Source organism: Vigna unguiculata, chromosome 9 (assembly GCF_037176805.1).
Source record: "Vigna unguiculata cultivar grain cowpea cultivar isolate G323 ecotype 2 chromosome 9, ASM3717680v1, whole genome shotgun sequence".
NCBI lineage: Eukaryota > Viridiplantae > Streptophyta > Magnoliopsida > Fabales > Fabaceae > Vigna > Vigna unguiculata.
In genome coordinates this window covers 2,617,408-2,639,951 of record NC_140800.1, presented here as the reverse complement: position 1 = coordinate 2,639,951, position 22,544 = coordinate 2,617,408, and the positions used below count along the sequence as shown (strand labels likewise).

The 22,544-nt window shown below is 25.6% G+C and overlaps 2 protein-coding genes across 2 annotated transcripts; one reads left to right on the top strand and one right to left on the bottom strand.

Annotated features, from left to right (window-relative positions):
* The first annotated feature begins 2,829 nt into the window (after positions 1–2,829).
* On the top strand, positions 2,830–5,530 carry LOC114162221 (large ribosomal subunit protein uL30x). The gene is made up of 7 exons (XM_028046037.2): positions 2,830–2,909; positions 3,061–3,241; positions 3,333–3,430; positions 3,536–3,593; positions 4,783–4,862; positions 4,947–5,049; positions 5,145–5,530. The coding sequence occupies exons 2-7, from the start codon at positions 3,062–3,064 to the stop codon at positions 5,358–5,360; spliced, it is 735 nt and encodes a 244-aa protein (XP_027901838.1). The 5' UTR covers positions 2,830–2,909; position 3,061; the 3' UTR covers positions 5,361–5,530.
* A 14,587-nt stretch (positions 5,531–20,117) lies between these two features.
* Positions 20,118–20,678, bottom strand: LOC114162882 (uncharacterized). The gene has a single exon (XM_028046872.2). It carries the CDS (start codon positions 20,535–20,537, stop codon positions 20,334–20,336), a length of 204 nt encoding a protein of 67 aa, XP_027902673.1. The 5' UTR covers positions 20,538–20,678; the 3' UTR covers positions 20,118–20,333.
* Positions 20,679–22,544: the final 1,866 nt, after the last annotated feature.

Genomic DNA, 22,544 nt, shown 5'->3' with positions numbered 1-22,544 from the left:
ATCATGAAACGTGTTTAAAATGTTAAATAAACTTAACAAAATTTGATTAAAAAAACTAAATTCATACAATTATAAAATTGAGAAACTAAATTAGACAAATATTTTGAAAAATAACTAATTATAAATTTAAAAAACAAAAACATATTTAACCATTTGTTTATTATTTGAACTGTAGTTCAATAAGCATCAATACACCAGCAAAGCAAAAGAAATGTTAATTAATCACTTTTTTTAATACATATTTACTTTAAATTAAAATTTATTAGAAATTACAAAATTGTATGCCTTACCCTTCATTTCACACCGGTAATTTTATTATTTTGAAATGGATTTTTAAAGACAATACATTGGAAACGACTCCTCTACTAATATACATAATAGTAAAAGAATTCTGAAATTCTTTTTTTAGTGAACAAATCAAAAAATAGTGAAATCTTATCCATAGCACATAAACTTTACGTGGTCATTACGAAATGTTATGTTCTTATTTGAGAAAGAAAGAAATAACTAATGTTTGACTATGGACACGTAAAGCAGGTCTCAGAGAGTCTTATAAAATATCAATATTTTAATATATTAATTTAATACTTAATATTATATACAATTTTCTTTTATATAACGAAAAGGACATCACTTGAGTCATATTGTGTTTTATGATGCCACTTATGTTTATCAAATGACAAATAAAACAACATTTATATTAAAGTTTATGAATGAAGATACATTATCATAAAATTATTCTAGTCCAACAACGAATATTCCGATTTATAATAAGTATGTTACGAAAAATACACAATGTGTCCAAACATTTAGTCATCGTATCTAATTATGAAATAAAAAATAAAATAACGAAAAATGGTAATGTCTCATTTAAAGAGGTAAATTTACTCTTCATTTGCTTGTGTGGAAGAGAAGAAAAAGATGAGAATGTACGACTGGGTTGATGACAAAAAAGTCATGGTGCAAATTAATAAGAAAAACATTTTTATTTGTTTTAAAAATTAGTCGATAGATATTATTAGCTTCATAATTTTAATATATTATAATATAATTAATTAATTAAATTTTATTTTTATTTGATATTATATTATGTTTTCATCACAAATTTATTGAAATAACACCACTAAAATCATTTGTTATATTTAATGTGTTGTTTACCTTAAAGTTCACGAATGTTTCGTCAATGATAAGATCTTGACTAGTGTTCTGATAAGTAATTTTTATACTTAGTTATACATTATTCTTTTAGAGAAGAAAGATAAAACAAACAAATTAATGTAATTGTTTATAACATAAATTAACTACATACTTAATAAGAAACAAATAAAAGAGATTGTGTGAAAGATTTTATATTAAGAAAACAATTTTTATTTTTCCTTTTAAGTAACCATGTTTTTATAATATATATGACTCAATTTTAGAATATAAAAATAGTGATGGATATGATGACATTTAATTTATTGATGTGTGAAATTTTTGGTCAAGTTTAATCAACAAAAAATCGATAATCAATGTATGAAATTTCGAGGAAACTTATTGTGTGACTTTAATGTGCATGTCTGCATTAATTTCATCATGTGATGCCATCATCTTTATCTTTTTTATTAATTAGCAAGCAGTTTCTATGAATTTTCCTATGATAGAAACAACTCCATATATCTTTATATGTGATGTAAACATATCTTAGTTATGTATATATATATATATATATCTCCAAAAAATTGTTCATTATGTATATTAAAAAATGATAATTTGTCTATCCTCTAAATTTATACTATTTGTAAAGTATTTCTTTAATTGATGAGCATTTTAAGCAAAATTTGCAAATTAAAAGAACAAACTATAAGTGATTTTTAAAGAATTAATGATAATACATTTAAAGAAATTATTTTCAAGGAAATCATAACTTTTATTGTTCTCATAAAATACTGTGATAATATATTAAAGTCATTTTACCATTTATGTGATATTATAATTTGTAGGATTGTACTAATAGCTTTACTCATAGTTTTTGGAAAAAAATAATTCAAGGTTGGGTCCATCATTTTTATATGTTTGAGTAATCACTTAGCAAGTCTCAAAAATATATTCGAAAGAAAAGAAAGGCAATAAAATTCAACAACAAAACGATATTCGACATCCACTATAAATAATGAATTTGTAATATATAACAGCAAACATCATTTTATAAATCTTATGGGATTGAATTAAATTTACAATGTATATCTTAACCATTAACTCTACCACGAAATATAACAAATTAAAAAAAATTGTTGCAAAGTCTAAACATGTCACTACATAAAGCATAAAGCAATTACTGCAGCTATGACGACGTTTTTTTTTTTTTTAATTGTCTCAGCATTTTCACTTTCTTATCTCTTACTTTAGAATTAGAGATTGAGAATTGGGTTTGACGAAGCAGTAGGCCCAATAATTGATAAAGGGAATAAGCCCAATGAATGACATTAATATGTGCAAAAGAAACTTTGCTTCCTGCACCTATCAAACTTTTTTTCTTGCACCCCACAATACATGGAAAATACTCAATCTGAAAATCTGTTCCAAAACAGTGTTCCATAATGTATTTTATGTGTTTTGAAAATTTAATTCAGAAAATTCTATTTCAATTTTTTTTGGAAATTATGTTCCGGAATTAATAGTCCGAAAATCACTATTAGGAGAGTAATATTGTTATTTTTGAAAATTGATTACGCGCAAGAAATTAATGGGGTGAAAGAAGTAATTGTGAATCAAGAAGGATAGCAGCCCAATGATTCAGCACAGAAAAAAAGCCCACTAAGTTAAACACAGCACCTAAGAGGGAAAACCCTATGTTATATATAAAACACGAAAATATTTCTGTTTTGTGACCTTTCCGCCGTGTTGCAAGCAGCGTAACATCGAGTGAGGTACTCTCCTTTTTGTCCATTGTTGGTGTTGTGAGGAGTGATGAATGATGAATTCTGAATCAATGATCAAAATATCTCGATTTTGTTTGCAATTGCATTGACTTTCTGTTACATACACGCATATGATTGATTGAAACCTTGTTGTGTGAAGGATGGGCGAAGGGGAAGCAAAAGCGTTGGTTCCGGAATCAGTGGTGAAGAAGGAGAAAAGGAATGAAGAGTGGGCTTTGGCCAAAAAACAGCAACTGGAAGCAGCCAAGAAAAAGAGGTTTGAAACTCGGAAATTGATTTTTAGCAGAGCCAAACAGTACGCTAAGGAATACGAGGAGCAGGTGTTTAAACGAAATTGAAATCATTGCATTAATAAATTGCTTTTTAATATATATATTTTTTTAAATTGCGTGTGTGTGTGTGTGTTTTCAGCAAAATGAACTAATTAGGTTGAAGCGTGAAGCCAAGCTTAAGGGAGGGTTTTATGTTGACCCTGAAACTAAGCTCTTGTTCATCATCAGGATTCGTGGGTAATTATTAATTAGTTAATATATTACAATACCATAACAATGTTTGCTTTTTTTTTTCTCCCTTTTTGTTATTATTGTTGATAAGTGAGATTTCTCAAATGCCAGTATCAATGCCATGGATCCCAAAACAAGGAAGATTCTGCAGCTTCTGCGTTTGAGACAGGTAGCTTTCTATTACAAATGGATATTTTTATTTATTAGTTGTCTTAGAGGTCGCTTGGTCAGAATCGATAACTGATAAGTAACACCATTTTGGTTGGAGGAAGTAGGGTTGTAAATGCTGGTCCTCAGACATGCTGTAGCGATTGATATTTTTATTTGAGCTTTTCGATGTTTGTGTTTGAGAGGGCAAGTATGTTATATAGATTGCAGGAATTCTTTAATGCTGCTCCCTAAACTTAGACAAAGCAGCTCAAGAAGAACCAATAATGATGTTTCTAAATGTGATTCTTTTGTTGCCTTTCTAAAGAAATGCATGTTGCTCATATTCTAACAAAGCATGGGTTTCATGTAGTTTGCCATATACTGAACTACTAATCCTTCTATGTATGTGTATCATGTTTAATATTGAAGCGTTTAAAATGGCGTTTTGACTTGTAGAAATACTAAATCTACGCATTTTGCTGGTTTAATTTAGTATAATCCAAGCCTATAATTCATCTTGGGTGGATCTTGTTGGATCAAGTTAATTATGCTTTGCTAGAATCCTTTTGAAGAAGTTCTTATGATTTTCTCGACCAAGCTACTTGCAAAACACCTTATACAAGGTTCATTTCATCCACCAAACACTGTTTTGCAAAATCCTTTTTGATCATCGTACTAAGCCACTCTCATTGTGAAACACATAACTCCAATGATGTTAACGGAGTTGTGAAGTTTGTGCAATTTGTAAAAGTGTGAGGGTGTGCGTGGTTGTTAGATATTACTTCTCTATCTGCAGTTTTAGTGCACTGCACCATTGTGATTGTGTGGGTGCTTTTGTGGTATGGCTAGTTGTTCACTTGTTACGTATACGAATTATTTCTGCTTGGCCTTTATGTGCTTAATTTTGAGATGGAAGACTTAACTTTCTTTTTATTTTGAGGGTTTATAGCTTCCTTGAACATTTTGATTTATGTTGTAAATGTTGATTAAAAAACATATGATCTTAGAATTCTTTTTTGCTTATCTCTATTATTTTGTGTGTTCATTTCTTCAATTGGACATTTATATCGTCTCTTTTACTGGCTTTCATGCTCTGTCCTATTCTCTAAATTTTGATGTTGATATTAATGCTGATCGGATTCTCTGTTTACTGAATTTCCAAGTAAAGTTGGACTATGTCTTTATTGATGTGTTCATTTTTTCTGCAGATTTTTAATGGCGTCTTTCTTAAAGTGAACAAAGCAACCTTGAATATGCTGCATAGGGTAGAGCCTTATGTTACCTACGGGTATGTAAAATTTCAACCACCTTTGATTATATCATTTTTCATCACCTGCACCAGGGTTCTTAATATTTTACAAATCCACTTCAGGTACCCTAATTTGAAGAGTGTAAAAGAATTGATCTACAAGAGGGGCTTTGGAAAAGTCAACAAGCAGAGAATTCCTCTGACCGACAATTCTATTATTGAACAGGTATGTCTGGAGTACATACTCATCTCTTTAAATACTTTCATTGCTTGATTGTTCTGTTACTTATTTTTTTCATTGACCTAATATTCAAATACCAGACTTTGGGGAAGCATGGGATCATTTGCATTGAAGATCTGATCCATGAGATCATGACTGTTGGACCTCACTTCAAGGAGGCAAACAATTTTCTATGGCCTTTCAAGCTCAAAGCTCCCCTGGGTGGTTTGGAGAAGAAAAGAAATCATTATGTTGAAGGAGGTGACGCTGGCAACAGGGAAAATTACATAAATGAGCTCATTAGAAGGATGAATTAGTTTTGTCCTATTGTCGTTACAAAAAATTTTGAGGCTATGACAATTTTTGTTTGTGCATTTATTATTTCGAATGTGTGAGCTGATTGAGGTATTGATTCATTAGTGGCCTGTTATTATTCTTTCGAAGATTACCCTAAATTTATATATATAACTTGATCTAGACATTTCAATTTTTTTTTTGTTAATTGGTATGTTTTAAAATAACGTAAATTATTATATTGTGTATGTTTTAAGGACTTGAAATTCAGCTAAAGTATCACATTTTTCTTTTATATTTCTGAGTAAGTTTAATTCTTTTTTTTCCAACCAAACGTAATTTAGCTATATCAAAATTCATATTTTTCAGAATTTATTAATTTTTGTAATCATAACTTTTGGGTTTAAAATGTTTTTTATCAATCAAACACGATATAGTTATTATTATAATTTGTAATTTTCAGAATTTGTAATGTGACTAATGTCTGCATTGTGAAAGAAAAGACTGACACGACATGTACCGTCCTATGAAGTTAATATTTGCATGGCCTCAACATCTTTCATTTATTTTATCGATTTATGGTTGATGCAACCTTATTGTTGGACATGACTAATGCTGTGTCTCCAACCACGCAAATTTGAATTATTTTCACAATTTGTGAATCTTACAATTTCTTTCACCTATCAAAAATCACTACTTTTGATCGAAGATTTTGTGTGGATAGAAGGGACAGCTAAAGTCGAACAAAAGAAAAAGAAGAAAAGAAAAAGAAAAAGAAAAACAAATCTCTCTTTAATGTTTGTCATTTAGTAACTTAAGTTCATATAATAAAAGTTTGATAAAACATGATGACTATTTTGTACTCTATAGGTTGATATATAACAGGAGAAATATTATTTTTCAAATGACCTTTGTGACATGAAGCTCATATCTTCATCAAATTAATTATTTTTCCATGATTTAATTGTCCTAATTATCAAACTTATAAACAATCCAAACATTATTATTTAATATTACTTTTTTGTCTAAGAGTTGTTTACCTCAATTAAGTGGTCAAATAAATACGAAAACTGAATTCTGAAATTAATGTAACAAGTTTTCAAGTAACTTGTTAGTTTTGATAATTTTTCGTCATTGTTATTAAAAGCCTACTACTAGCATTTTTTTTACTATATGTCAACAAAAGTCTAAATTAAATTAGTTGTGAAAGATCTTAAACATCTTTTTTCATACATGATCTTCAAACTTGGTTTATCTCCAATTTTGACAACAATTTGAGTAGAAAAATTTGTTAGTATTAATACATAGCCATGGTAATGATAATACTAAAGGAAAATTTAGTATTATCTATCATTTATATTATAAAATCAATGATAAGTTATTTTTTTTATGAATAAAAATCAATTAAGAATTACCTGTAGGAAAAAAACTATAAAATATAATTATCTACAAATAAACCCAAGACTTTAAGCATCAATAAATTCATGAGTAATTTTTGTTGATTTAATTTGTTAATATATCAGTGATATATACTTCATAGTAAATCTTTAGTTGACTCTTTTCTAATAAAAACCATCGTTATACATCTTTTTTTATAAAATGAGTTAACTAAATTAAAACAAAAATACAACAAACTTTTTACAAGTACTTTATAAAATATGATGAAATAAAGTGGTAATAGTCTAGCAGTTGTTATAATTTAGTTTCAGCAATTTACATTAAAAAAATGAAATGATAAAATAGTCTTACAAATCCTTGCTCATTGCCTTGTTATTGATTTTATCTTGCTAGCAATATTGGTCATTATTTTGTTGTTGAAAAATAATTTGTACAACTGTTGATGATGGTAAGAGATAGAGAATAACATGAAGAAATATCTAGAATTAGATGAATGTCCTTTTAATTATGAGTTTGACTAGAAGATGCTTCTCTTGGCCATATGAAATTGTTCCCCCACATTATTATTTGGCATGAGCAAGATCTTCAACATTGTGACATCTCCTTTACATTTTTGATTGATTGTTACCACCTAACATTGATTGGTAAGTGGTGTGAATTTTGAAACACCAACATAAGATGTAGACTTAAACGTTGCTTAATAAATTTCATTCTCAAAATCTTTCCATTAAAACAAATTTGTGGTAAACAAATGAAATTGAAAAGAGAGCATGCAAGACAAGTAATTGTTGGAAATATTTATAAAAACAACAACTAATTGAAGAATTTGTAATATTTTAGTTATTTAAGAATAAAGATTAAGGATGTCAACAGGCGCGAGTAATAGGTCCTCAGTACCCTACATGTTGAATAAATATTCGTCCCGTATCTGTATCCGTATCTATATCTGTGCATGTATCCGTTATGCAGTTAACCGCATATTTTCTTAATATTCACGGGTATCCGCAAGCATTTACAAAAGAAAATTTTAATATTTAATAATCATATTTTAACATAAATTCAAATAAAAATACAATGCATAATATTCATAAATTGTATACAAAGTGCAAAAAATTCGTTTAAATAGTGTTGAATGACAATTTACATATAAATGAAGATTTTTCAAAAACCAGTTGATAAAAAATAACCAATTTAAGATCAAGATGTTAATTGTTTTAATAACGTTTTCCTTTTTTTTAAAATTTAAATTAGAGTATATCAGGTACGAGTATTCACGGATACGAATACTATGATATTTGTATCCGCTTCGTTAACATGTGTGTATAAAAAATATTCATATTCATTATCCGCGGATATCCATTTACAATATCCATTTTTATACGTTTTGCGGGTTTTATCCACGTATACATGGTACAGATTTTTTTTAGATCCGATACACTCAATGATAAATATTTTATGAAAATTGACAATCCATGGACAATAAATATTAACCGTATTGCTTTTAAATTTATTCCTCAATCATACAAACTTTCTCAATAAGATAATATATAATATATTTAGTTGGTTTAATTGAATTTCTATTTTCTTTTCTTGTAAAAAAAATCCTACTTTTTAAGTTAGGACAACACCTAAATATTTTTAGTTGAATTATATATATACATTAACATAAAGCAGGGATGAGTGATTAAATACCAACCTAAATGTCTGCCTTACACTATGCTATGACAACTCATTGGTAATTTTTTATAATTTGGTTTTTCAACTTTTTCTTCCTTTCATACGTTCTATCTGTATTGTTTTTTTCTCATACTCTTTAGTGGCAGATCACATGACAAAGATATGGATGGTCCAACCTATGTCGGTTGCTCCTATCTTTTCACCAGCAAGTCAATTGCTTCCAACTTCCCTTTTCGTTTTTCTTTTCTTTTCTATGCTTATCATGTCACCTATTAGTCGCTATAGTCATCATATATGTATCCTTCTTCTGCGTTTGATTGAATTGCATTTTAAAAACTAGCATCATTGTTTGTGATAGTTTTGTTGGTTTTTGTACAAAAGTATATATATAATTATTCTCCTTTTAGGGATGCAATAATAGGACATTTGATTTATACGCATTTGATTTATACGGTACAAAATATAACGCATTTAACTTTTTTTTTTTATATTAAAAAGAAAAAGTGCATTTTGAGATTAATTCAATTTTATAAATCTTATTTTTAAAATTTACATACTTTTATACATCTCATATACATCAAGCATAAAATTAGATATTAATGGATAATTTTGGTAGCGATTTAAGAGTAGTGACACAATAAGTTCAACAAATAACAAATTTTGTTAGCATTAGTGACGGATCTTAGTCAAAAAGTTTGAAGGGACCAAAATAATATATTCAAATTTTATATATTTAATTATTATTACTAATATAACAAAAGTATATATAATTTAATTTTGAAATTCTTGTATGTTTTTCTTTACAAAAATTATAGTTTTGAAATTGTATTTGATATGAAACTCATTTTAAATTAGTTTTCTTAATTTCATCTCTTTCTCTGGATATTTCCATATTTGAACATGTTTTCTTATAATAAGTTTCAAATAATTAATATGAGACATTCTGCCTAAAATTCAAAAGAATTAATATAAAACTTTCCATTTATGAATCTTTGAATTTTAAGAAATGGTTCTCTAATTCAACAATTGAATTCCTAGTATCATGTTTGAGAAGAGGTGAAGAAGTAAATTTGTATTATTTTTATCTTCAACAATATCTTCCCTTTTATCACTTCACAAAAAAATGAATCTATTATTTTATTTTCATCAATATACCTATTTTTTTAAAAAATTAAGACTAAAAAATAATTTATTAAAATCTAATCAAAAATTGAGAGAAGTAATTACTAAAAAAATATGCTAATCAAGTCACATTTAAGAAATGGTTATGAAAATACATATAGTACATAACTTTTTTTTTCATATTCATAAAAAAAAATATACAAAAACCTATAAGATAAAAAAATAACTAAATATCAAACTAATATTTTTCTATTAGAAGAAGGGAGATAGTTACCATTTTTTATCTTAAAAGAGAACGGATGAGAACTAAGAGCGAGATAATGAATTTATATCTAACTTTCTAATTATTTTTTAAAACAAAAAACAAAAGAAGAGATACAAAAGTAATGACCGAATATAATACATGAGAAATTTAAAATGGAAAAGAACAAAAAAATATCTCAATAAATTTTATTATTCTTTATTATGTTTAATTTTTTATTTTATTATTTATTAATATTAAATATTATATTTTATAAAAAAAAATCAATTTAAAAAAAAAATCTTGGGGGCCGTGGCCCCCTAGGGACCTTCTAAGGTCCGCCACCGATTATCATAAACTTTGAATAATGTTGATATCATTTTAAGAATTATAAACATAATTCAACCTTACAAAATCAACTTGAAAATAATATTTGTAATTATTTATATATGAATCCTTTTTTTAGGAGAGCAATCACATTATGATTCATGATCAAATATAAATTTATTTTGCAAAATTAACATAGGTGTCAAAATGGACTGTGAGATCCGAGGGTCAATCCATCAACGTGTCAAAACGAAGTATAATGGATTAAATTTTCATCCACTATTTTGCTTTGGCCCACCTCTTCCATCTAACCCGCCAAATTAGCATATCAAAAGTAGGTTAGTCTGCATCTGACTCGATAATCCGTTTTATTTTTATTTTTTTTAATTTAAAAATTAAAATAATAATAATATAAAAAATTAAATTTTTTATATTAAATTTTTGTAAAATTATAAATATACAATATTATTATAATTTAAATAATTAATACTTATAAATTTAATTTCTAATTATTAATATAATAAAATAATATAATTTAAAGATATAATAATTATTTTAACTTATTTAAAAGTATAAAATAATAAGTTTAAAAAATGTTTATATAATTTAAATATTTATTTGTGTGTGTATATAATTTTTTTTTTTAAAAGTAAAAAATATAAAACAAAAAATAGTAAATCGGTTGATCCGTATTGTGACAGGACGGATCACAATTTATCATCCGTTTTAAGTGCGGGCGAACTCGGCCCCGCCCATTTTTGGCACCCGTGTATAATGTAGGTTTTGCAGTGATGCAGCAACATTAAGAAGATTAACGTTCTGGTTTGCTTCTGTCACATGCGTCGGCATCATCATTCCTGATTCTCATAATTTCGATTTTGTCATGTTATAGTTTCAGTGTGAGATGGTATCATAGAAGGACACGTAGCAGTTCCTTCTCAAACACACGACAAGTGTAACCACAAATCATCCTTTAACATCCTAGAAGATAATTACGTTGTTTGTCATATTGCGAAGGTGTGCCCATAAATTGTTGTGTTGAAGTTCAAAGATTTGACATGTGTAGTCACAGATTGTCTTTTCCCAACCCCACATACACAGACACAGTAAGGTTATGGTTATGGAGGCACAGAAGGAGAAGAGAGAGGAAGAAGAGATGAAAAGAGGATCAAAGAATAAGAATAGTAACAAGGAAGAAAATGGATCAAAGGGTGAAACAGTGAGCAAAAGGGTGATTGGTGAGTCTATAATATCTGATGCTGGTGACAATGGAAGAGCTCAAACACCACATGATGTGTTAGCTTTCTTCCGTTCCGTTCGTAACATCGATTCTTCACTAGAATGATCAATGATGCATTAGGGTTTTGTTGTCTTAAACTTTTTGTTAACTATATTTTAAGTTTGTGTACTTTCTTAAGCATGATTTCTTGAAATGATGATATATTATTTTGTTATAGTGCTGGTTAAATTAAATTGAGATTGTTTTACATACAATTTTAACATAATTATGAGTTTCACCGCATATTATAATTTATAAGTACATAATAACAATATAAAGAAATTTATATCATTAGTAATTTGAAATTAATTTAGTAAATTGAAATTAATTTCTTAGGCTTTTATCCTTTCCCTGTATATTTGAAAGTTTACTGTTTTCACAGTTTGCAAGATGGATCGAATCCATATATGAATCAGATAACACCTGCACGGGAAGAAGCTGTCCTATTATAATAATATAATCACTTTTATTACAAACTATGCATTTTTTTTAAGAAAATAAAAAGTGAGAATATTATCTAAAAAACCTCCTTATCCATTTTTTTAATATTTTATGCAATTTTCAATTTATATTTATATTTTTTAATTTAATAGATTTAAACGAACATAATAAATAATCCAAGTTTATTATTATAATGATTAAACACTACTAAAACTTTTTATATTACATGAGAATTTTCTTTTAAATTTGTTACAAAAAAAAACTTTTTTTATTATTTTTTCTAAAAATTTTAGTTGACAAGTAATTTTTTTATAGGTAATTATTTTCTACAAAATTATAAAATTTGTAAATATTTTGCTACAAAATTTGTTGAAAAAATATTTTATACAAAATATTTTACAAAATAATTGACAATAATTTCCTCCAATTTTCTTTTTCATAACAAAATTTGTAAGTATTTCTTATAAAAAAAGTTCAAAACAAAACTAAGAGGAAATATGAGTTTTGTTAGTAATAAAAATTTATATTAACGATTATTAAAATCTTAATAAATTAATTAATGAATATATATATATATATATATATATATAAATTGATTTTTTTTTTGAAATTTTGCGATTTAGAATTTGAAATTTTACTGAAAAAACAAAATGGCTTAATAAAAATAATTATAATTTCAATATGTTATTCCGACAAATAAACAAATATCAAATGTGGAAATTTATCGATGGGAGAGTATACTCTCTTTTCATCATATAATGCCTCAAATTGAGTGTGTCCTTTATTTTTTACAAAAGATCGTTTCCAAAAATAAAGATGAAACCCCTACAAGAATGAGAGAATAATATGTATGCCTTTTTTTTCTTTCTATAATGAGTGTTATAAGAAAACACACTTTATTACATTTAGGAGAGAGTTTGCCAATGTTAGAATCAAGAGTATGAGTAAAACACATAACCAAATATTTTCAAACGTGTTTCATTGATATATAACATTTGAGTTGTTTAAAAATTTAATATATTTTCACATCAATATTAACTAAAAATGTCTTCAAAAAACGTTCAAAATTGATATATACTAAAGAGGATATTTTACGTTATTTTGTAAAATGTAAAAATGAAATTGACATATATTTTAAAGCAAAAATGAAATACAATTTTAATTAATAGTTTTAAAAAATAAAAAAACATATTTAGCCACAAAAATAAATGATTTCAAGAATAAATGGTAGAAAATGATTATTTTGTAAATAATTTTCCAGATTTCATAAAATCTATTATAATGGTTTAGTTTTTACTAATTAAACTAAAGTAATTCAGATTTGTTTTTGAAAAAAAGATTAGTTTTTCTTTTTTTTTTTTTAGTTTAGTTCAATTAACTATTCTTTAGTTCCACTTTTTTGAAAACCCTTATTTAATCAAATACTCTTAGGAGACTCTTTGATGCATGATTAATTAATTAATTAATACACAAGATAACGAAGTAAAGTTGTAAAAACCCAGTAAAAGTATACAAATAGGGTTACAATAGACATCCTCATAAAGAAAATACAACAACAAAGTAGTTTGAATTTTATGTGCTCTTTCTTTAAAAAGCATGTTTTGAATTTATTATGTTGTACAAATCTCTCTTAAAAACGCATGGTTATTCAATGAACCATACTCATACCTAACTGTGTTTTTTGTGGAACTTGAATAAACACGTAGTAAAAATTATTTGTGGATGTTAGTTGAAGCAAGTTGAATTAATTGGTACCAAAATTGATTTAGTAAAAAATAATTATGTAGACTATAATGAAGATTGATAAAGTTTTAGATCTAAAAAAAATTGAGAAATTAAAACATTAATTCCATCGATAAATCTCCAAGTAGAAACGGGTAATGTTATTGCATTTTTAAAATTGAGAAACTTGGTTATATTTTTAAATATTTCTTTTCAAAAATTAAAAGATTTTATTGAAACTTCTATCAATAAAATAAATAATAAAATTCAGAAAAATATGATTATCAAGTTGACATTTACGTGCATGTTGAATGGTTGAATGAACATATTCCTTGTGACAGAAGAAACTATGAAATCTGCTGCGAAAATAAAAGGCAAAATTGGTTATTTCTGTGTTCTTGAATGTCACTTTCTATGGTCTTCTTGTTGACCTTAACAACAAGCACACGCATGGAATAATAAGCATATTCTTGCTATTTGACATTAACAAATAAAAGGTTGAACACTCCTTGCACCTTTCACTTATTATTACCAATATTTATATTTAAGTAATCTATGCATAATTTTTATTTTTACATAAACATGTTTTATTTCAACATTTTAATAAAGAATTTACGTCTAGGCAGTTATTTACTTTATTAATATTTCTTATATTAGAGATTAACAAACAAAACATGTCAATAGTACTACCACAAGAAAATATTAAATAATAATCAATTTTGGAAACAAAAATAATTAGTCATCAGATATCATTTTATAAACTACTTTTTTTATACGTAAAATAATTTTTATAATGAATAAAAATATAATATTGTTTGTGAATTCGTTTCTAATATTCTATATCAAAATTTTAGCTATTTATCGTTATTGATAGTAAATTAGTATCTAATTTTAATTAGAGTACACTGATTTCCTATACCCCTAATGTTAAAAATCAATTTATACTATAATTCACAAACAAATTATAGTTTTTTTTATTCATAATAAAAAATAATTTAGATACAAATATTTTTTAGTTTGTAAAGCAATATTTAAATTAATTAATATAATAACTAATTATTTTTAGATTTAAAAAAAATAAACACTCAACCTATTTACTTGACAATACTTTTAAGAAAAAATATTTGTATTCCTATCAAGATTTAGCCTTAATTAAGTTTTATGTTCTTCGTTAATTTAAATATTTTTAATTGAGTATTTATTAAAAAAAATTGTCTAATAAGCACTACATATTTTATTTTTCAATTGAGTACTCACCTTTAAATTTTTTTTGTTGATCAACTGATGCACCACACCTAGTCGGCCTAGCTGAATAATAACAGTTACCATGTACATGTTAGGGTACCCGGACTAAATCGCTGAGAAGCAACGTTGATTAAACAAACCAAAATAACAATAGCGACCTAAGCCGCTAAAGGGTATCCAAACAAACCAAAACAACAATAGTGACCTAAGCCGCTAAAGGATATTCGGCCTAGGCCGATAACTCCACGAAAACAACCAAGGACTTGGCAAAAATAGAACGTTTCAATAAAATTCACCAGGCCCACAATAATCGAACTAAAGGCCTGGGCTAGGGCCCATACCCACCTACAGCACAAACAAGGGTCCAGCCCATGACGTGGCCAGACATAATTAATAATCTATAAAATGCATGGACCCCACAAATTAAAGTTACGCATTCATTACTTCCCTAATCATCAGATTTGACTTTCTGAGAGATTTCGCTGACTTGAGTTTTGGAGTTCCTTCTGCAGGTAATCCCTCCCGAGTCCAAATCGACCACTCCGAGATGCTCATAAGCGATATATCAGCTGGGAAGAAGCCTACTGAGGAGATGGCAAACCAGAATAAGATAATATTTGTGTCTGACATATTTTATTTGTTCTCTGCAGGAACAAGTGATATGACTATTATATTGTCCACTAAGTAAGAAATGTAGGATTTTGTGGTTAATATAAAATAATGCTGCAATTAATCTCAAATGATAAGTATTATTATTGTGTACTGTTTTAATTGAAAACATGTTAGAAAACTATATCATCATACTTTTCAAAGACCTCTTTGTAATTATTTATATTGATCAAAGACTATTGTTGTTACCCATTTATGTGAGTGGAGCCGAAGGTCCCTTATTACCCAACACATTTCCATTTAAAATAATACATAGCATTTATCATTTTATATTAACTATAATATCATTATATATTAACTATAAAATCTTTCATTTATGAGTTTGTGGACACAAGTAACAAAAATATGGGAAAGATAACAACTCCATCATCTATTACCATAAAACTTAAACAACATGGATTTGATTGAAAAATATATAAAAAAAAATTGAGTATTCAATAGACAAAAGAAGCTAATAAAGAATTAGCTGAAAATACTCATATTTAAAAAATATTTAAAACTTAATTAATCCTAATATTACTCTTGTATTTCTATTTTGACATTTTACGAATTAATAATATTTAGTAATTTTATATGATGTAATTATTGTGATTACTTTTAAAATTCATAAAATACTCATTATCCATTAAATTAACATATATTTCCTCAATTAAAAATGACAAATAAATTCATATTTATGGATATTGTCAAAATTTATCTTGATTTTGATGAAAAATTTCATATTGACTAAAAGTTGGTATATGCAAAGATAATATTTAATTTTTTAAATTAGATATGAGAACGAGAAATAATATATATATATATATATATATATATATATATATATATTGTCTTCATTTTTATGTCCATTTTCGTATCCATATCTATTTTAAACTATTATAACAATTGTAATTTATTATGTAATCTAAAAACCTTTTATTAACTTTTATTTAGTCTTTAATTTCGTAACTTATTTTTATTATACAATTTAATCATCTTCACTGTTATCTATAATTATTTGACATTTATTCCTTTGTTATTTGATATTCTTACTTGATATTTATATAATTATAACTTGTTTCTTAACACTTAATATTGAAAAAAATAATATGTATATCCTTTTTATATTGAATATTTGATAATATCATTTTTATTTTATAAACTTTTTTAACACATTATTTAAGGAATATTTGGAATATAAATGGACGGTTGTGTATACTTTGTTTTATGATGGAGATGATGATCTTACAAAAATTTTGTATGCATTGAGTTTGAGAACAAACATGAGTTTTTATTTAAAAAATCAAGATAAAATAGTCAAACTCCACTCACACACACCCGTGCTTTGTTCTATCCCTAGTCTCTATAAGCCTTCACTCCTTTTATAGTTAAGTGAGAATAAGTACTCCTTATATATATATATATATATATATATATATATATATATATATATATATAAGCTTTTGAATTTAATCAACATTTTTTTTTCTTTCTAACTCTGAAATAAACTTTTTTAAAATAAAATCATAACAAAAATTTAAGTTTCAAAAGAAATAACGGTTTAAATATAAAAATGAATTTGATTGGAAGTTGATACTAGAACAGCCACATAATTATGAAATGAGGTTTTTGGATTTTGTGATTACCATGAAAAGCACACGGACGGGTAAAAGTCAAGTTCCTCATCATCTTGTTTTTGGGCTTCGTCTTAATTCTCTTCTTTCTACGTTCAACAAATTAAAAATTCTAAAATCAAATTACTTTCTTGTTGAATTTTTTTCTTACCATACTTATTTCAACCTACATTCTTCTCGTACTTGTTGTGATCCCATTACAAGGAATTGCTTTGAAAAATTTCAACATCAGATTGAATACTTAGATTAAAAACATGTAAGTGGTTGTAGTAGTTGGATAGTTGTTTCAGAATTCTCACACCATCTTAAAAAGTATTTTTATATTTAATTCAACTCTATAAATTTGTTTTCCTAACTAATATATGTTTATATATATCCATTTTGTGTGTTGAATGTTTTTTGTTCTTTTGAAACTATAAAAAGAATGAAATAAAAAAGGGAACAATAGAAAAACGAGGTTAAAGATAAAAGAATAGGAAAGTTGTTTAATGAAATTAAAGACTAAATTATTTTTATTTTTATATTTAAAAATATATTTAATTAAGTTTTAAATAAATTATAAATATTCTTAATTAAATTTTTATTGAAAAAAAAAATCTATTGATGATTTAAAATATTTTTTATTTTCGATCTCCTCCAATCCTTATCAGTGTGTTGAAGGATATTAGAGAGAAAACACACGTTGATCAATGAATTTGAAACGAAAAAACAAAATAACGGACAAATCATGTAATTGACGATAAAATTCAAAACGATGTATTTAGATAAAAAGAAAAATTAAACTCTTAATAGAAGAAATCTTTTTAATAAAACCTAATTTCGAAATGTTTGAATTCATAAAATAATTAAAATATTTATATAATTTTATGTATATGCTTTTCTTCTATTTTTTTATCTTATAAAAATATTTGTTAAACTAAAAATATTTAAAAATCATCTTTTTTTTTCTTTTCCTTTTTTTTAGTTCTTTTACTTTCGTTACCTAAATCCAACAAATTAACAATAAACTGAACAAGTCAAAAATATGTTCTTTAGATCCAACATTTCTCTAGTCATATAAATTTATGGGTGACTTTTCTCTTTTCGTGGATTAAAAATACAATGAAGTCGACGTTAATCATAAATAAATAAAAGATTATCCACAAAGTTTTTTGAGTGTTAAAAACAAATTTGGAAATAAATGTAAATAATCCAAATGTTAAGATAAGTAACTTTACATATGTGGCCAATTCGGTAATATATAATTTAGATTTAATTATTTTTTTCTTGTTTGTTTCCTCAGTTTTTTTTTCTTTTTTTCTTTTATTTTAATTTGATTTTGATTTTTTTAATTAATTTAATTTGGTTCTAATTTTTTTAAGAGTTATTCAATTTGGTTTTTTCTTTTAATGGCGTATAAAATGTTAAAGAACATAAAATTTATAAAAAAAAAATTGTTTCAATTTAAATAGAAATAATATTATTTTATTTTTTAAAAAATTAAGATTAAATTAATTCAAAATAATAAATATAAAAATTAAATTGAGATTTTGTTTTACCATATTACATGATTACTACTATGTCACATGGACAAAATTAAAAGAAAAAAAAACAAAAAAATAAATTAATTTATATGTGACACTTATTTTAACACCGATAATAAAATTAAATTGAATTGATTTTGAAAAGTCAAGACCAAATTAAAAAAATAAATAGAGATACACTCTTCAATAAAATTAAGAATCAAACGAATAATTAAATAGATAATTTAATATGAATATTCTCGTTAACGCCAAAACCTTTTAGAATGTCCATTAATCAAAGCAGTCACAATATAAATGTAAGACAAAATTGCGATGAAAAATAAACATTTTGTATGTTTACGTGGAATGCACATAGATTTATCAATGTAGACTTCTTTCGGTTTAATTAGATTTTACACTTGAGTGTACGTTTCAATAAGTATTTATAAATTGTATTCTATCATTAATAATAATCCTACACTAATAACTATATGACTCACTCGAATAAAAAAAAGAAATATTCGTCCGTTAGAAACATAACATTTCATAATTAGTCTAAATTAGATGATATTATTGTTAAATTAAAAACTGTATTTATTTACGTTTTGTGCCGTTGTTAATTATTGTTATATAACCCTAATAAATTGGCGTCAATTGCGTCTCATCAATCACTGAAGATGAAGATGCTCTCTCAGATCAGAAGGAGCAGACATGATGGACCTCTGGAAATGACTGCTAAAAATATTCAATCATGATTCAAATATCATCTACGGTTTTAGCCTACTTTCAAAACATTATATTATATTATATTATATTATATTATTTTATTTTATTTCATGAATTAAATATATTTTTAGTTTTCTAATTTTTAAAAAAATTTGAATTAACTTTTTTTAAAAATTTTAGATTAATTTAATTTTTTTACTTTTTCAAAAACGTAAATTTAGTCCATTAAATTAAATTTTAATAAATTTATTTAATTTTTCACACGTATTTGAATTATTTATATTATGTTTAAAATGTCAAATAAAATATCAAATAAATTTAATAAAATTTGATTAAAAAAGACTAAATTCACATATTTTAAAATATAAAAGATTAAATTCATCTAAAATTTCAAAATTAACTAATTCTAAAATTCACTACAAATTAAATTAAAAAAATATTTAATCTTTATTTTATTAAAAAAAAATTAACAATAAAAATTAAAAATAAATAAATAAAAGTTTAATTGGGACCAATAGGATGTACCATAGCTGTTGAGCCATCAAATCAAACCCTCATGCACAGATAACAAAAAAGTGTGTTTCAATTTAAAGCCAAACATGTTTTCTTTTTCAAACTAAACAAAACTCATCAACAAATTTATAGCACAGCAATTTTTAAGCAGTGTCTCCTCCCAGAACAAAATTGAAGAAAATTACCATTGAATAATCATTCAGTTACCAGAAATCACTATTCGAACAAGATCAATATAATATGAGAAAAGCACTTCCATCTTCCCAGTGATGGGTTCAGACTCAAAAATTAAAGCAAACAAAAAGTAAAGAAGAAAAAGAAAAAGAACTTTCATTGCTCAACAGGATGAAGATCAGTTTACAAGAAGAAGGGGGAAAAGGGTACACAATTAAACATAGATAAATCCATTTACATATGAAAACCTTGGTCAAAATCTCAGAATATTCAACAAGGGAAAACAGAAGCTTGAGGGTTATATATATAAAATGATGATGATGATAATAAGAATAATAAGAAGTGGTTCAAAAGTATAATTCTAAACGTCTGGCACAAGAAGTGCAGAAGAACTTCCTCTTGATCTTGAAGCACATGGGCAAGAAGCAAAATTTCCACTGGATCTCAACATCCATGGCTTCAACCTTGCCATCACAATAAGGGCATGATCCTGGAGCTTGTCGCCGACCCAGTTCCTTCTGTTCCTCGTCCAACACCAACATGTGCCACATTCTTCTCCTGCTCCGACCTTTCTCTTTCTCGTTCCCTTTGTCTCTGTCGGAGAACTTTTCGGTTTTGAAGGGTAGGTTCAGAAGATGAAGCTTCAACAAGTTTAGATTGTGAAAGGAAGAAACATTGGGGTCAATAACAGGTCTATCTTCGCATATTTATACATCCTCCTGGTTGTTGGCTACAGAGAATATTCCCCACTATTACAAAATTTTATTTTTATTTTCCTACTTTTACTACCTTCTCTTCTTTGATAACTTTAGGATAAACCAGTTTAGAGGAAAAGTCCATTAGTATATATAATTGAATCCAAAACCTTATCTAATTATCTCATATGTTTTATAATATTGAATTAGTTCACCTTTTTAATATAATATCAGAATTATAATTTAAAATTTATTCTAACAAAATTAATTATTTATTGAATATATTATTTCATCTGTTATCGAATCATTTATAAATATTTAATTTTATACACAAATTTTATATATCTTATTATGAGAGAGTGAATTAAAAATTTTAGATCGATTAATGATAAGACTAATTTAAAATATACAAATATATCCAAACTTATTAATTTTGTGAAATTTAATTATACTTAAAATTCATTTTATTGTGATTTTTTCCTTTTTCTTAAAGTTTTAATTGGCAATTGAGTTTTGTTTTTGAAATTTAATTTTCATAAAGATTTTTCATATCATCAACGATTGAAGAGATCCTTAAATATAATATTCAAAATAATATTCAAAGTATTTGATAGAAAATTAAAGAAATTTAGGGTATTTGGTAGGTGATAAAAAATAATTTAAAATTAAATGCGACAACTTTTTGATTAAATTCTTTGTTTTGATACATATATTTATTTTACTTTTGAATTAGAAATAATTTTTCATTTTAAAAAAATAAAGATAATATTAAGTTAAATTAAGAATAACATAATTCCTAATTTTATGTTAGAAATAGAAAAATATCTATTGCAATTCCATATCAATTTCTTAAATAATATGATTAGGTGTGATCTTAAAAGAAGCATGTACGAAACTATTTTCTAAAAACTATAGTTGGAAGTGTTGGTAGAAAGTAATTTTTGTACGTACAAATCTACTGTAACATACTATACCATATTATCTTTGTTTTGTACAGATTTCAGGAAACAATGTATTTAGATAGCATTTTGTAATGTTCAAAGTTTGAAAAAATCATAAATTGCATCACAATATAGTATTTATTATGTGGGAACAGTTTTATTTTTGTAAGATTAATTTTTAGAAATGGAAAGCTAATTTCCAAAGCATAGATCGATATTTATATGTTTTATCTACTGACATTTTATAAACATCTTTAATATCTCGTCCTTTTATTTTATCTATTAGTTATTGCTAATTAAATAATATATTTATAAATAAGAATTATATTACCTTGTTCAAAACAAAAATGTATTTTTTATATTACGAATGACTTTCTTATAAATTCAAACAATTCCTAAACTTGTTGAAAAGTAATACGAGTTTGACATCATTCATCGATCTCATATTAGATTCGATGGTGTTTTAAAATGTAAATATGACTTAAATAGTTTCTAATTTTGCCAGCAAGATGCTTCCAAATCCATATTTTATGAAAGCTATTGATTAAATAATATTAACTTCTTTTTTTTAATAATCTAACGTACTTTAATTATATCATGATTTAACTAGGTTTTTATTAGTATTCAATTTGACATAAAAAAAATATGAGGGATCTAAATATTACCCGAAAGTTTATTTTTTACCATGTTTTTATAATATCTAGGAATTTTGATATGAATTGTTAAATACAATTCCACAGGTGAAATATATTTTGTTTCTTACACACTAAAAGCTTTAAAAAAGAAAGAAAAGTAACTTATGTATGTACTTTGGTTGTTTTAATGTTTTGTTAAATCTTCACGAGCATGACAAACTTCAATTTATGGGCGTAGCAAAAAATTTATAAAATGTGTTATGAATTAAAACATTTTCTTAATCATA

What these genes read in the sequence shown, in the direction of transcription:
- LOC114162221 (XM_028046037.2), top strand. Translation starts at nt 3,062, where the DNA reads ATGGGCGAAGGGGAAGCAAAAGCGTTGGTTCCGGAATCAGTGGTGAAG. An exon ending in TTCATCATCAGGATTCGTGG is followed by an intron (nt 3,431 to 3,535) that starts GTAATTATTAAT and finishes CTCAAATGCCAG; the next exon opens with TATCAATGCCATGGATCCCA. An exon ending in GAGCCTTATGTTACCTACGG is followed by an intron (nt 4,863 to 4,946) that starts GTATGTAAAATT and finishes AATCCACTTCAG; the next exon opens with GTACCCTAATTTGAAGAGTG.
- LOC114162882 (XM_028046872.2), bottom strand. Translation starts at nt 20,537, where the DNA reads ATGTGGCACATGTTGGTGTTGGACGAGGAACAGAAGGAACTGGGTCGG.